Here is a 16,891-nt window from a genome sequence, read left to right on the forward strand (position 1 = left end):
AAACGCGCTGTAAAACGCTAAACACGTGAAAACCAATGCTTCCCTATGGCCCTGGATCACACTTGAGCGTTTTACAGCGCGTTTGAACGCGCTGTAAAACGCCCGACGCATAAACAAGTTCATGAGCTTTTTTGGGGGCGTTTGTCGCGCGTTTGGGCCATAGACTCATTGGACAACACTGCAGTCAATCACACAAACGCGCGTCAAACGCGCGTTTACTATTGCAAAAAACGCACATAAAAACGCGCAACAAATACGCGCGTAAAACGCGCGTTTCAGAAACGCTCAGGTGTGAACCCAGGGTTAGGGGCCTGTACAGAATGTACAGAATGCACACGGACGTCATCCATATTTTTTGCGGATCCGTTTTTAGAGGACTGCAAAATACATACCGTCGTGTGCATGAGCCCTTATACAGTGAAAAAATCTGATACGCAGTAGGTTAGAGATCAGAGCTCCGAATGCACCAGAGCCACCTGCCATGCGCCATTTAACATGTTGGTATCTTGTATGTCCTTGGGCCTTTTCGGACACCAAGGTCAGGGTGCGACAGCTTCCTATACCTAGTATTACAGCCGTCACACAGCTTTTGGTAAACAGTAAAAAAAAACGGACTTGGCTTGAAAATGTACTAATATTAAATGTTAGTTAAATGTCAGTATTGATTTGTGAGGAGAAATGGGGGGACGGCTATGCTTCTCATGATTAGCAAGTAATTATAGCACTGGAAACAAGGTCAGCATGATTAGAATAATAAACCTGGCCAAACACAAGCAGTGGAACTTTACAGGATTATGCTATGATTGATGTAAAAAGGAAAATCAGACATCATACAGATGTAGTAGAGTTAACACACATGCTTTATGAGACGTGTGATCTAAACTAAATGCATTAAGCAAATACCTTCAATGGCTTTTTGTTTCAAGATAACGCAATGAGTTTAGAAATTTATGTTAAGAGTTTGTGTGTTAACCCTGCTACATCTGTACATCTCTTCCTAACAAAAGGTGAAACCAGCCCTGAACCTCCTATGGGTCCAGAGATCTCCTCATTTATTGCCTCAATTGCTCTGCTAGATTCTCTTCAGGCTGGCAGCTCAGGTACTATGTCATTGCTACTTTAGGTTGGGGGCGTGTCCTTTCTGCTGCAGCTCAGAGACAGGGGGTGGGTCTTTTCTGCTTCAGTTCTCTCTATCACTGTTGAGGAGGTATGTCCTTTCTGCTGTAGCTCAGAGACTTTTCTGCTTTAGTTCTCTCCATCACAGCAGAGAAGGTATGTCCTTTCTGCTGCAGCTCTCTCTCTCTTTTACTGTCTGTCACAGTAGATAGGGATGGTGACAGTTAAAAGATGAAACTGAGCGTGTGCAACCACCTAAGTGGGTGGACATGCACATTGCAGTACAGATTAAAGGGAACCTGTCATGTTGAACATGATGTGTGAGTTGGAGGTATCATATTACAGAGCAGGAGGAGATGAGCAGATTGATATATAGTTTTATGGTAAAAGTATTTTATACACTTACATTCTTGCTCATTCTGGGCTTTGAAGTGAAGGAGGTGGTCCTGCAGTGGCCAGGTACGTGGGGATAATATTCTGTATTTGTTGTGACGCCAATTGCAACGTGCGCAGGGTACTATCCCAGGGCCCTTCCAAGGTGTTATAACGCACGTCCCAGATTAGGAATGCCAGAGTGGTGTAATGGCCTATAATGTCTCTATAGTTTTGTGGGAGCTGTGTCACAGTGTCTCCTACCTTGGTATGGCCGGACTCCTGGCTCCTGGCTCACTTGCAATAAATTTGAGTGTAGTGATAGTAGGAGTAATAGAGAAACTTTGCAGAATAAATGATGTCCAGACCTTTAGATGAAGTTCAAAGTTGCTTTACTTGAAATAACTTTCATCCAAGCAGTATACAGCTTTGGTCTCTTGGTCCCAGCAGGTTTTTGCAATCATTGTCAGGAATGAGTACTTCTGCTTTAAATGTGGAGCTTGCAGGGTAAAACGTCTGCTTGGTAGCACTGTAACTGTGTTAGGATTAGCTTCTGCACTTATCTGGTACCTTCTGATTTGTGGGGCAGACTAGCTGAGGAGGAATAAGCTTCTCCTAGGCACTGGACTTGTCTCACAGATGGATTCTCAGGGGATGCTTTCTTCCTGGAACTCTGGAGGTTGTCTGTTGTTTTCTGCTTTCTTCATCCAGCAGAGCTGAAGGTGCTCAAGCTGGGTATATGGCCAAGTCTCAGCCGAGACTAGGTCCTTGCTGTCTTCCCTATGCAGGGGTTCTCCTGGACACTATCACACAGCCTTCCCCAACAGGGGTGGCTGGTACACTGACTATAACTTCCTTCTCCACCCATGCTGCAGGATGTGGGACCAGCCCACCTCTCCACACAGGGGGAGCCAAGCTGGAATAAGCCATTCCATCTCAGATACACTGAACTGAAGCTTGTACCTGCTAATAGGTTACTGCCACCTACTGGTAACCAGGCAAATTACATGAACAATTGCTTTTAACATGATTTTGTATGCACATTTGTGGAAGACATAATATAAATTACATCAGATGACAGTATAAAGGCTCCTAGGAGATAGTAGTGGGGTAGAGGCATGTAGTAACACAACTCTGGGGTGTTACAGTCCTATCAGTGACTGACAGCTATCTCTGCATACACAGTCATAGAGGGAAGGCTGTTACTCACTGAAAGGACCATCTCCTCATATAGGGAAGGCTGTCAATCACTGATAGGTCTGCCTGCTCATAGAGGGAAGGCTGTCAATCACTGATAGGACTGTCTCCTCATAGAGGGAGGGATGTCAATCACTGATAGGATCGTCTCTTCATAGAAGGAAAGCTGACCATTACTGATAAGACTGTCTACTCATAGAGGGAAGGCTCTCAATCACTGATAGGACCATCTCCTCATAGAGGGGAGGCTGTCATCACTGATAGGACCATCTCCTCATAGCGGTAAGGCTGTCAGTCACTGATAGGACCACCTCCTCATAAAGGGAAAGCTGCCAGTTACTGATAGGACCACCTCCTCATAGAGGGAAGGCTGTCAATCACTGATAGGACCACCTCCTCATAGAGGGAAAGCTGTCAGTTACTGATAGGACCACCTCCTTTTAAAAAGAAGGCTGTCAGTTACTGATAGGACCACCTCCTCATAAAGGGAAAGCTGTCAGTTACTGATAGGACCACCTCCTTTTAAAAAGAAGGCTGTCAGTTACTGATAGGACCACCTCCTTATAAAGGGAAGGCTGTCAGTTACTGATAGGGCCACCTCCTCATAGAGTGAAAGCTGTCAATCAGTGATAGGACCACCTCCTCATAGAGGGAAGGCTGTCAGTTACTGATAGGACCACCTCCTCATAGAGGGAAAGCTGTCAATCAGTGATAGGACCAGCTCCTCATAGAGGGAAAGCTGTCAGTTACTGATAAGACCACCTCCTCATAGAGGGAAAGCTGTCAGTTACTGTAATAAGATTTTTTTATTTTAATAGGGTTTAAGAAAGCCTCCAGGTTATGATAACAAAAAAAGGCAGGTATTTCACTGCCATTTCTAAGAAAGGGGAACTGATTCTCAGTCAATGAACTACAGGTTAATTTTCATGAGTTTCAATGTGCTTTAAAATCAGTTTTTTTACGCTTTGCTGTAATGATTGATGAAAAGCACAACTAAATGCTAAGGGTTCAAAAGCATTTAAGAGGCAAAATGTGAAATAAAAAGTTGCCTAAAGCTTATTTTTCATTATGGCAATCGGTTCATTGCGAAAGCGTGAACCAAATCTAATGTAAGCATTCATTTATAAAATAAAAAAAATCAGGTGCCCACGCCACGTAGTCTGTATCTACCAACTCCATGAGTCATTGTATAAGAACCCTAACAGCATTTATTGGGTCAATAATTACTATAGTATTTCATCATTGAATAGACAAACAACTGGATTTCATAAAGCATATAATGTCAATAAATGAAATCAATGAGAAGGTTACTACAAGCACTTGGACGTACCCGGTGGCTTTGTGAGGAGTTGGTTGGGTAGATCCATGGACCCAGTTCAGTGGAAGACCTTAAAACGAAGTCTCAGTGATACAAATTTGGGTGTGACGAGAGAGGTCATGAGGGACAATTGTCAGGACTGATGTTCCCATACACCAGTCTTGATCCCTCTGCCCTGGAGTGAGATGTTCCCTATTTATTAAGAGGCAGTCCATTCTCCCTCCAGAAACTCCAAATCTATGCCAGCTACAGGCTGATGCAGACTTCTAATGTCTAACTTACGCCAGTTTCTAGTGTTAATTATAGGAAATCCAGCAATGCATGATACCCCCCCCCCCCCTTCCACTAAGACACGCCCCTTTTCTCTGCACTCAGAAAAGTGCAGAGAAGCTGTGAAAGTTGGAAATTATGGTGCACATATGATATTTTTACACCACAATAATGGTTTAATGCCCTTCGAAAAAAAACCTCAATGGGATCTTAGGTTAAGGTTTCAATTGCTTACTATGAATGGCAGTACGATGTGAAGTCTCTTATTTTTTTATGTAGTTTTCTGTATGTAGATATGTATTTAATAAGTGTATATTTGAGACTCTTGTCCCCACTTTCAATTTTTTTTATTTTTATTTTAATATCACGGTTTGCCAGTTACTTTCTAAATTTGTATAATCTCCCAATTCCTGTGTTAAATTGGAATTGGTATACAGTATAAGAAGCAGTAGTTTTTTTATATGTGTATTGTTACTACTCTTTGGTGTTATTAAAGTAGCAGTCCCACAGAAAAATGTATTCTCTGACATTTTAGAAAGGTACATGATGTAATCTGTAGTGAATGACTGTAATCTTCTCATCAGTGATTGTATTTGTGAGTTATAACCTCCATTCTGATCCTTAGCTGTGTCATGTGACCAACACAGGACAGGAAGTCAGTTACTTCTCTATTCATTCCTATGAGACTGACATTGAGACTGACATTGAGGCCCCTATAGAGAAACTGGCTTCCTGTCCACACATAAGATGTTGTGTGATTTGGAAAGTCTGATTGCTGTTCACATGACACAGCTGAGGCTCAGAAGGGAGGTTATAACTCATAAATACAGTCACTGGTGAGAAGATTACATTCACTACAGATTACATCATGTACCTTTCTAACAGGTCAGAGAATAACATTCTTTGCAGGAGTTCTTCTTTAAACACTTGTCAGCAAGTAAGAAAAATAATGAACTGCTTGACGAAATTAAGCTTAACCCCTTCCCATCATGTGATGTAATATTAAAGATGTTTCACACAACAGACATCCGGGGCTCATACCTGCGATCAACTGTAATGCTGATCGCAGACAAGTAATCCCTCAGGTGCATCTGACAGGATAAAAATCCAAAAGATCATGCTTTCTGGGCAGGAACGCCTCCCCCTGGCCGAGATTGGGATCGGGGAAGGTGTTCCATTTCTTGTAATAAGTCGGAGCCGGTGACAGCACTGAATTGCAAGGTGGAATGGATAAAATTCCATTACTTTATACAAATTGCAATCTAATGATTGCATGTTGGGGTCTACTTGTGGGGCCCAAAAAAGGGAAAAAGTAAAACAAAAGTTAAAAAAATATAATAACATAAAAATATATAAAAATTCTAATAGGTATCACTGCATCCACAAATGCAGGTACTATTATTATTATTTTTTTTTTAAATGATCCCATACAGTGAATGGTGTTATGGAAAAATAATAATCAATAAGGCCGATTTAATTTTTCTTAATCACTCCACCTTCACAAAAAATTGAATAAAAAGTGATTTAATTTTTCTTAATCACTCCACCTTCACAAAAAATTGAATAAAAAGTGATAAAAAATGAATGTACACCCCAAAATAGTATCAATAACAAATAAAGATCATCCTTCCAAAAATTTACCATAACAGAGCTCGATAGAAATAACCATAAAAAAGTTATGGGGGCTAGAATATGACAATGAAAAGAAAAAAAAATAGATATATTTTTTTTCAGCCTTTCAAGGTTCTCACAAGCTGTCCAAAACGGATCAGTTTGCATTCTGAATGGAAAAGGATCCGCTCAGAATGCATCAGTTTGCATCAGTTCAGTCTCCATTCCGCTATGGAGGCGGACACCAAAACACTGCTTGCAGATGAAACTGAGCCAAACGGTGAAAATGGATCCATCCCCATTGACTTACATATTGTGCCAGGATGGATCCATTTTCACTGACACAATCTGGCACAATAGAAAACAGATTCGTCCTCCATTGACTTTCAATGCTGTTCAAATGGATCCGTCTTAGCTATGTTAAAGATAATACAAACGGATCCGTTCAGAACAGATGCAGACGGTTGTATTATCTGAACGGATCCGTCCATGAGGGGTCCACACAAAACTCGAGTGTGAAAGTAGCCTTAGAAGACAGAGATACAATTCCATTAGCCTGGCAACGAGGAATCTGGCAGGGAGGGTGGCATGATCCACATGCGGTTGTGGCCTGGCATGTACCTCTTGCCATGGTGCCCAGTGAGCCTGTGAGCTTCTGCTGGGACCAAAGAGCCTGCGTTAGTAGATTCAATGCTCATAGAAATGATTAAACTCAGATAGATATAGGGAAATAAATGGAGCAATATGCGCACCTAGTGGCCTGAGTTCTATGGGAGTAAAAGGAGGTGCCGTACCATCAGCTGCTGCCGCCTAAGGCAACATGTGACCAGGGTATGGCACTGTCATTGGGTCCCGGGGCACAATTGCGTAGTTCACATGGTGGTTAAGACCGCCACTGGTGGCACTGTGCTCATACAATCATAAACTGAGGGTGGGGGGTACTTAGAATTGCTGAGAGACATTGATGTCCTTAGAATCCCATGTCATACATCGCCCCCTTCAGTCCTGCCCTGGGTTATGACACAGTGGATCAGTTTTTCCTAGCGTTCCTTCAATACTTTCAGCTACTATAACATCAGATTATTTTATTATTGTGTGATTTCTTCAGAAGTGATCTGCTTAGAGATTGTTCTGCTCAGTTGATTTTTAGATTCTTATTTTAGCACAACATGCGTGTATTTTTGTCCACTAAGACAATTCTGCTTGTTTTTTTTTTCCAGGTAAAGAACTGTTATTTAGAACTCAGCAAGGCAACGTGGTAAAGCTAAATGTGGAAAAGAACGAGTCTACCTTACTAATAGAGAAGAAAATGTTTGTAAGTAGACTTTCCTTATCCCATATATTCCTTCTCAATCTAAAGAGGACCCGTCACTACAGTACCTGACAAAAGTCTTGTCGCTTCTCTATTTTGTAGAAACTCCTGCTATTAGCCTGACTTTTAATTAATCAATTGGTGTTAGAAATAGCTCATATGAAAAGCTAAAGCCCTCCCAAATGATGTTTTATGCACTGAAATAAATTAGTTTCACTGAAAAAAGATTTATCATTTAATCAAGACAGAAAGGTCAAATTTTGGCAAGACAAAAGTTTTGTCGCCTATACAGAAATTGAACAACTTTACTGCAAATCCAAAAGTATGTCAGCAAATTAAGTAGTGGTGCTGTGAGATCCAAATTTAATATCTTGTATGACTTCCATGAACTTGAAGAACAGCATCCATGCGGTTTGGCAAGGATTCATACAATTTATTGATGAAGTCATCAGGAATAGCAAAGACAACAGTCTTGCATGCCTCCCAGAGTTCATCAATATTCTTTGGTTTTGTCTTCCATGCTTCCTCTTTCATCCTACACCACATATGCTCAATGATGTTCATGTCTGGTGACTGGGCTGGCCAATCCTGGAGCATCTTGATCTTCTTCGCCTTAAGGAACTTTGATGTGGAGATGGAAGTATGCGATGGAGCACCATCCTGCTGCAGAATTTGGCCTTTTTTATGGTTGGGAATATAAGAGGTAGCTAAGATTTCTTGGTATTTTAGACTATTGATGTTGCCTTCCACCCTGCAGATCCCTCACACACCCCCCCATACTGGATGTAACCCCAGACCATGATTTTGCCCCCACCAAACTTCACTGTTTTCTGGGTAAATCTCGGCTCCATGCGGGTTCCAGTAGGTCTCCTGCAATATTTGCGGCGACTGTGGTGTAATTCAACAGAAAATTAATCTGAAAAATCCACCTTCTGCCACTTTTCCAGCATCCATCCTTTTAGCAGGCTGTGGCCCTTGGCAAATGCCACATGTTTTTTCAATTGTCTTTTGTTTAGTGCTGCCTTATGGGCACTGATTCGACCATGGAGGCCATTTCGAGACAGATTCCGACAAACTGTTTTGGTTGACACAGGGACTTCAGGTGACCAGGTCTCGTGGAGCTCTGCTGCAGTGGAAAATAGGCTGGCCTTGGATTTTTTAGCCAACAAACGGTCCTCTCGAGCAGTTGTCTTGCGGGGTCGGCCTGACCTGGCCTTGTTCAAAACATCTCCAGTCTCTTCAAATGTTTTTTTATCCTCTGAACTTGACGCTGAGACACATTGAAGGTGTCTGCCACATCAGCAGTGGATCTGGTCTTCAGCCTCTTGATAATAAATACTTTAGTCTCCGGGTGAATCTTAGGCATGTTTGCAGAGGTCTAGTTGCAGTTGATGTGAAGGTCTAGTGTACTGGGGTTCTTTTTATACACACCTGAGACCTAATTGATCCATTATTAGTCACAGGTGAAGCTCATATGACAAGGCGACAACACTTATGTCTTGGCAAAAATTGACTCAATGGGCTTTACCAAGCTGTGAATATTAGAATACTTTTTGTCAGTTTCGTTTTGCACTGAAACATTATTACAAAAGCTGTTGGGATTAAAATGACCCATTTCTTGTAACAAAATCTTGATTAGAAATATATTTTAGCAGCACTTTAGGTCAATTTGTACACAAGCGACAAGACTTTTGTCAGGGACTGTAGATCCTAGATCCAAAGTCTCTTCACTTAAAACTTAGGATTAATGCTGTTTGGAGATCCGTCTCCGTACAGCATTAAAATGTACGGCTTCTGATGAGGCGCCCAGTTATTCCCGAAGTCTCCCGAAACTTTGGTGAATAACTTCAGCATTTGATTTGCAAACTGGAAAAACACTTGGATCTGAACTCGGGGTACCGGTCAGAATGAAGCCGAGTACAGATCTAAGTTTTAAAGTGGTTTCCCCACTTAAAAAATCAAATACTGAAGCGAGACTTCGGGAATAACTGACTTCACCTCATTGGGGGCCGTACATTTTAATGCTGTACGGAGACGGATCTATTTGCATTCCTCATGTAATAACAATTTTGTAGCATCTATTTTCATGAATCTATGTTGTGCCATTCCTCTATGAATGAATTCCTAGCAATTTGCAATATAGGTCCAACTGGGTGTTTATAGTTGGGCGTGTGTCCCTGCATAGTCCAACACCACACATCGGTGCTGCCAGTGCTCCGAATCTATTAAAGTGCTTCATGCTGGATGTAAAATTTGGTTAGTTTTAGACACTTTTGACTAAGGACTCATTTACGAGGGCAATGCACATGGAAGCAGATTGTTCCTGATAATTGCCCTCTCGTTAAGCTGTATTCACATGCAGCAATCATCCTCCCTGGACTGCTATTGTTGTTCTCCATACAGATTTATTGTTTGGCATCAAACACAGGGTGTGATGACCCAACTAACAAGTTTATCGGGTGATCGGTGGCACCTTTACACAGGGCAGTTCAAAAAATGTTCGTCCACCATAATTGACACTTTGGCACAATTTTGGTGCAATTTTGTGCATCTCAAAACACTCTCCTTTCCAGCTAGGCCACACACTTCAGGGAAGACACCAAATATGTCTAAAAACTATAATAAATGTGGTGCAAACCTACAGCATTGTACAGTAAAAATTGTTAATCTGCAGCATGCCAGTTTATATGGCGGACATCCACCGCGTATTTCGCCCTTTGCAATAATTAGGTTGAAATCTCTGGCAAATCCGCTCCAAAATCTGCAACAAATGAACAGGGGAAGGAAATTTCCACCGCAAAATCTATGGCGAAATCCACATGTTACATGCATACTTGTAGATTGATTGCAAATTTTGGTGTGAATTTGTACCAATTTCACCCAATGCATTGCAAAGAGTGAAATCTGCAGTGGATATCCACAGCATAAGGACTCATGCACGCAAACATATTTTTTCTCTGCCTCCAATCTGCATTTTTTGCAGGTCGAATGCAGAATTAATCACTTCAATGGGGCTGTAAAAGATACGGAAAGCACATACTGGCTGTCCGCATCCGTATATCGCTTCCGTGGCATCCGCAAAAATATAGAACATGTTCTATTTTTGTCCACGTTACAAACAAGGATAGGACTGTTCGATTATTGCCCGGATGTTCTATTCGGCTAAATCCGGAAGGCGCATGGGCGGTATCCGCGTTTTGCGGATCTGCTATTTGTGGACACAAAACAGGCAACGGTCATGTGCATGAGCCATATATTGACGTACTGAAGTTCTAAAATCCACCCACAGTTCAATTTACACTGCAGGAGCATGTGCATGAGACTGTTCAGACTCTCATCTATGTTGTTGGTACGGTACAATGGTGCGTATTTGCTTTGTGCGCATCAGGAATGGGAAATCGCAGTGCATTTGTTATGTGTGAACATACCCTTAGACAGAGTCCGTCTCCTCCAAAATGTCAAAGTACCTCTAAGGGCTCATGCACACGAATGTAAGGGCTCCATGATCATGCTGTGGACTGAAAAATGGGTCCATGATCCGCAAGATACTGCAAAAGATAGGACATGTCTTATCTTTTGATGTGTGGAGGCACGCACCTAAAAGCCCACAGAACCACTTTGTAGTGTTTCCGTGGGCTTCCGATCCGTGTCTCCACTGCAAAAGATAAGACATGTCCTATCTTTTGCAGTGTCTTGTGGATTAAGGACCCATTCAAGGTGCTCACAGCCAGTGTCTGTATATTGTGGACCCGCCACTTACTGTCTGCAATACAGGCGCAGAGCCAGATCGCTTAGGCTACTTTCACATTAGCGTTTTTCTTTTCCGGCATAGAGTTCCGTCACAGGGGCTCTATACCGGAACATAACTGATCAGGCATATCCCCATGCATTCTGAATGGAAAGCAATCCGTTCAGGATGCATCAGGATGTCTTCAGTTCAGTCATTCTGACTGATCAGGCAAAAGAGAAAACTGTAGCATGCCATGGTTTTATCTCCGGCGAAAAAAACTGAAGATTTGCCTGAGTGCCGGATCCGGCATTTTTTCCATAGGAATGTATTAGTGCCGGATCCGCATGCGCAGACCTTTAAAGATGAGAAAAGAAAAAAAAAATGATCCGTTTTGCCTGATGACACTGGAAAAACGGATCCGGTATTGCAATGCATTTTTCTGACTGATCAGACATTTATTCAGAAAAAATGACATCCGTTTGCATACAGTTTGCCTGCCGGAATCAAACAACACAAGTGTGAAAGTACCCTAACTCTGCTTACTAGACTTTTTTGTTTGTGGTGTTTCTATGGAGTGGGGATCAAGTGACCTGTTTTGGATCACATGATCGCTCATTCCAGTTTCTACTTACTGACATGTGCAATCTCTTTAATGAGACGCCAAGCCACATGTGCGATTCCATGGTGAGGCAGGTGCAGTTCCTACTTCCTCCTACCCATCAAAGTATGTTTTTAATCAGCACATATGATTCGGCACATTTGTATGTAATTTATAAATTATGATGCACTGCAGTTTATTGATGACCACATGCACTTTTCATGTACCGTATTTATATGTCTTTTTTAGCTTACACATGATTCATATATTTATTGTCTGTATTTGATTATGGATTTAAAAAAATGTATGAAATATTTTGGGTACATTTGCACTATGATTGTTAATGATTCTATTTATTCAATTATTAATGTTGATGGTACCGTATTAATATTTGCACTTTGCACCATTTGTATTGTCACTGCTTAAAAAAGGTTCCATAGAGAAAACCAAAACTGGTGTGGTGTAATAAACACATTACTTTTTTTTGGAAGTGCCGTGGAATTTTTTCTTTTTATATTTATCTGGATGTTGGATCGCTTCCGCAGCCGCTGGCACTCTTTTTTTTTCTACCTTGTTTGCAGTGCTGCCCAGCATATCATTTTCTTTATACATATATATATATATATATTTATATATATAAAAACAAAAAAACAAAGTGGCAGCACCGTCAATGGTATAAAAAGGGTGCAGCTGGCCCAATATGAATATAAGCCAATCCAAATAGATAAAATTTGTAAAAAAAAAAAAGGGCAGCACTCCAGAAGGTAAAAAATGCAAAAAATACTTTATTTACCCAAATGGGACATGCAACGTTTCGGCTCTATGCAGGAGCCTTTCTCAAGCCTGAGTGCTGCCCTTTTTTCAATTTATATATGTATATATATATATATATATTGGGGAAAATAAGTATTTGATACACTGGCGATTTTGCAAGTTTTCCTCCCACCTACAAAGAATGGAAAGGTCTGAAATTTTTATCATAGGTACACTTCAACTGTGAGAGACAGGGAGCTGCGGCAGGCGGCACATGATCGAGGGAGATGCCAGTCTGCGCCGTCTTAATGCTATACTTACGGTACTACAGTAAGTACCGAACAGAGTGTATACAGTTAGATATAGATCACATTGAATGTATTTAACAGTTGCGGCGCAAGATGTATTAGAGTAGAGTCACTGCACCGGGCCCTGCCATGAGTGTCTCCGTCTCCTCCCTCCACACTGATGCATCTTATGGGGGATCTGTAGATGACAATTATGGGGATCTGTGTCATCCACAGAGCCCCTATCAGTGTCATCCACAGATCCCCCATCAGTGTCATCCACAGATCCCCCATCAGTGTCATCCACAGATCCCCCATCAGTGTCATCCACAGATCCCCCATCAGTGTCAGCCACAGATCCCCCATCAGTGTCAGCCACAGATCCCCCATCAGTGTCATCCACAGATCCCCCATAACAGTGCATCATCCACAGATCCCCTCATAACAGTGTGTCATCCACAGATCCCCCCATAACAGTGCGTCATCCACAGATCCCCCATCAGTGTCATCCACAGATCCCCCATCAGTGTCATCCACAGATCCCCCATCAGTGTCATCCACAGATCCCCCATCAGTGTCATCCACAGATTCCCCATAACAGTGCGTCATCCACAGACCACCATTAGTTCAAACCCTACCAAAAGCACACCTTTTGGTTCAAATTTTTTCTTTCTTATTTTCCTCCTCAAAAACCTAGGTGCGTCTTATCATCAGGTGCGTCTTATAAAGCGAAAAATACGGTAAGTATTTGATACAATAGAAAAACAGAACTTAATATTTGGTACAGAAATGGTTATTTGCAATTACAAAGGTCAGACGTTTCCTGTAGTTCTTGACCAGTTTTGCACTTACTGTAGCAGGGATTTTGGCCCATTTCTTCATACAAATCTTCTCCAGATCTTTTAGGTTTTGGGGCTGTCGCTTGGCTACATTGAGTTTTAGTTCCCTTCAAAGATTTTCAATTGTGTTCAGGTCCGGAGACTGGCTAGGCCACTCCAAGACCTTCAAATGCTTCTTACGGAGCCACTCCTTAGTTGACCTGGCTGAGTATTTTGGGTCATTGTCATGCTGGAAGACCCAGTCATAACCCGTCTTCACTGCTCTCAGGGAAGGAGGTTGTTGGCCAGAATCTCGGGATAAATGGACCGACCAATCCTCCCTTTATTACTGTGCAGTCGTCCTGTCCTCTTTGCAGAAAAGCACCCTCAAAGTGTGATGTTTCCACCTCCCTGCTTCATAGTTGGTGCGATGTTCTTGGGGTTGTACTCATCTTTCTTGTTCCTCCCAACACGGCAAATGGAGTTGATACCAAAAAGTTCTATTTTGGTCTCATCTGACCACATAACCTTTTCCCATGCCTCCTCTGGATCATCCAGATGGTCATTGGCAAACTTCAAACAGGCCTGAACATGTGCGTTTCTGCAGGATTTTAATCCATGACGATGTAGTGTGTTAGTAATGGTAGTCTTTGAGACTGTGGTTCCTGCTCTCTTCAGATCATTGACCAGGTTCTCCGGTTTACTTCTGGGCCGATTCCCAACCTTTCTCAGAATCATCCTTACCCCACGAGGCAAGATCTTGCATGGGGCCCCAGACCAAGGAAGATTGACAGTCATCTTGTGTTTCTTCCATTTTCTATTTGCGCTAACCGTTGTTGCCTTCTCACCAAGCTGCTTGCCTATTGTCCTGTAGCCCATCCCAGCCTTGTGCAGGTCTATAATTTTGTCCCTGGTGTCGTTAGACAGCTCTTTGGTCTTGGCCATGGTGGAGAGGTTGGAGTGTGATTGATTGAGTGTGTGGACAGGTGTCTTTTATACAGGTAACAAGTTCAAACAGGTGCAATTAATACAGGTAATGAGTGCAGAGTAGGAGGGCTTTTTAAAGAAAAACTAACAGGTCTGGGAAAGGCAGAATACTTGCTGGTTGCTAAGTGATCAAACATTGACTTAATGCAATAAAACTCAAATTAATTATTTACAAATCATACAATGTGATTTTCTGGATTTTCGGGATTAGAGTCTGTCTCTCACAGTTCAAGTGTACATACGATAAAAATTACAGACCTCTCCATTCTTTGTAGGTGAGAAACTGCTAAATCGGCAGTGCATCAAATACTTATTTTCCCTACTACATATATATATATATACCTATACTCCTTGAATTTTATAGTGGCTGTGAGGTAGCGTTTAGTGTTAGGTTCCTGTCTTACAGTGATTGCCTTGACATTTGGCAGATGGGCCAAATAATTTTGTACAAAATATATTTGCTAAGAATCTCAAATTTACAAAAAAAGCCATTTGTGTACTTTATTTGGTTCGCAGAGTGCTGTTGCATTGCATGTTTTCCCTTTGTGTATTTAGGCATGGCAGCGTGCACCTGCGCATTGGGATGTGCTGACTGAGCCCTTTTCCTTGTTGCATGTATATATATATATATATATATATATATTTCAAGAACAGAGCAATATTAGATTAAAAAAAACACACTGAGCTTAAGATGCTGAATCTCTTCTGTGTTCTTGCTTTTGTTTATTGCAGTGTATTTGCTGTAGAACTGCTTGTAGGTTGACAAGAACATCAAAAAAGATCTTCCTCTTATTTATCAAAGACTTCTTGTATCATTGTACTACATGAACACCGGACTTTATTATATATTTTATGCCCATGATGAATGTGAGACTTCCCAGCTCCACATTCTCCCCCTGCACTGTACCTAGTGTCTGGTCCAGAACTTCAAAGACGTGGCACTGTTTCAACCGAGAGCTGAGCTACTTTATTTATTATTAACAGACTATATTGCAGCCAATTCTGTAAGTCTCTGGACTTCCACCAAAGGTGCTCTCCAAAAAAGTGCAGACCTAAAGACTGGGGCATAGGTTTTCAATTTAAAACATTTTATCCTAATGCCATTAAGGGTCTATTCACACGTCCGTGTGTGTTTTGCGGATCCACGGATCTGCAAGACATGGACATCGGCGATGTGCGTTCCGCATTTTGCAGACCGCACATCGCCAGCACCTAATAGAAAATGCCTAATCTTGTCCGCATCTGCGGGCAAGAATAGGACATGTTCTATTTTTTCGGGAACGGAATTGCGGACCCAGAAGTGTGCGTCCACAATTCCGTATCCGGGCAGCACATCGTGCTGCCCCATAGAAATGAATGGGTCTGCAATTCCGTTCCACAAAATACATGGACACGGTCACTTGCACCACCCCAACCTCTTAAATAAATACTAAAATATGATTTGTAAGAACAAACTTTATAAAGAATTTTTAAATGTTGGGTTAATTTATCAGAAATGTAGCAGAAAACAAATAAATAAATAAAAATGTTGAAAAGCTGATATGGTTAGCTATTAGTAATGAGCACCTTTTTTGAAATTGGACCCAAATAGAAAGTGCTCCAGTTACCCAAAAAGTTGTGGATGACATTCTGTGCCGTCTTTAAAAGCAAACTGCACTGTTGGTCCAAAAATTGTTTTGCCTTTTGAAGACCTCAGTGATCTTCAAAAATTACTGATGTGTGCATGGTCCCAGAGAAATGAATTGTCAGTGTACTATCCTCCAAAAATATGGCTAACACATGGGTGACTGGAGAGTTAGTGTAAGGCCACATGGGGCAGATTTCCCTGTGCTGTAGAATTGTGGATTTTACTGCATCTTGGTGAAATCCATGGTGGAAATCTGCAGCAACAATTGACATGCTAGGCACCCTATCTGAGATGTAATCACAGATCACAGCTGTGTCCTAATGGAGCTGATCTAAGCAGCAGCTAAGGAGCAAGCACTGCAGAAAATAAGTAGAAGGTAATCATCCACTATAGATAGTGGCTTACACATCGTTTTTGGGCATGCAGCTGGATAATCACTTTAAATAGTACTGGTCCATTGGCTATACCTTTTTACTGTGCAGACCTGGGTCAACTGGTCTGATAAAAGAAAGGTATGTGAGCAGAATTTTATATATATTTATGAAATGTGCATTGTTATTCTTTAAAAATCTAAAAAAATAGCTTGCATCTTTGTTCTCCATAATGGAGAAAGAGGTAGGAATTAAAAAAAAAAAGGCAAACGTTCTTCAGAACAATAATTATATACAAGTTTTGACCTTAAAGGGGTTCTCCAGGAATGATTTAAAATGACCTCCAGCAACCTGTCTTAGAATGTGAGCAGGACTGGTTGCCTCTCCTTGCAGAGCTGCCTAGGAGGGTGAGGGACATGGCTGTGCTCTGGTACTTGCATATACTACACATTGGTGAGTTTTCCTGTCAGGCTGCTCAGCCATGATGGCATATCACAAGCAGGATCACATCATTATCATCTATT

At 41.6% G+C, this 16,891-nt stretch overlaps 1 protein-coding gene across 1 annotated transcript in view; it reads left to right on the forward strand.

The window, feature by feature from the left end:
- The first annotated feature begins 934 nt into the window (after window positions 1-934).
- The window catches only part of LOC122939484 (dipeptidyl aminopeptidase-like protein 6), a 397,047-nt gene continuing 381,090 nt past the window's right edge, over window positions 935-16,891 (forward strand). Inside the window, exons 1-2 of the mRNA XM_044295552.1 lie at window positions 935-1,007; window positions 7,105-7,199. Of these exons, the coding sequence (XP_044151487.1) occupies window positions 935-1,007; window positions 7,105-7,199 (168 nt within the window). The remainder of the gene's footprint in view (window positions 1,008-7,104; window positions 7,200-16,891) is intronic.

The sequence above is a fragment of the Bufo gargarizans genome, chromosome 5, assembly GCF_014858855.1.
Source record: "Bufo gargarizans isolate SCDJY-AF-19 chromosome 5, ASM1485885v1, whole genome shotgun sequence".
NCBI classification, from domain to species: Eukaryota; Metazoa; Chordata; class Amphibia; order Anura; family Bufonidae; genus Bufo; species Bufo gargarizans.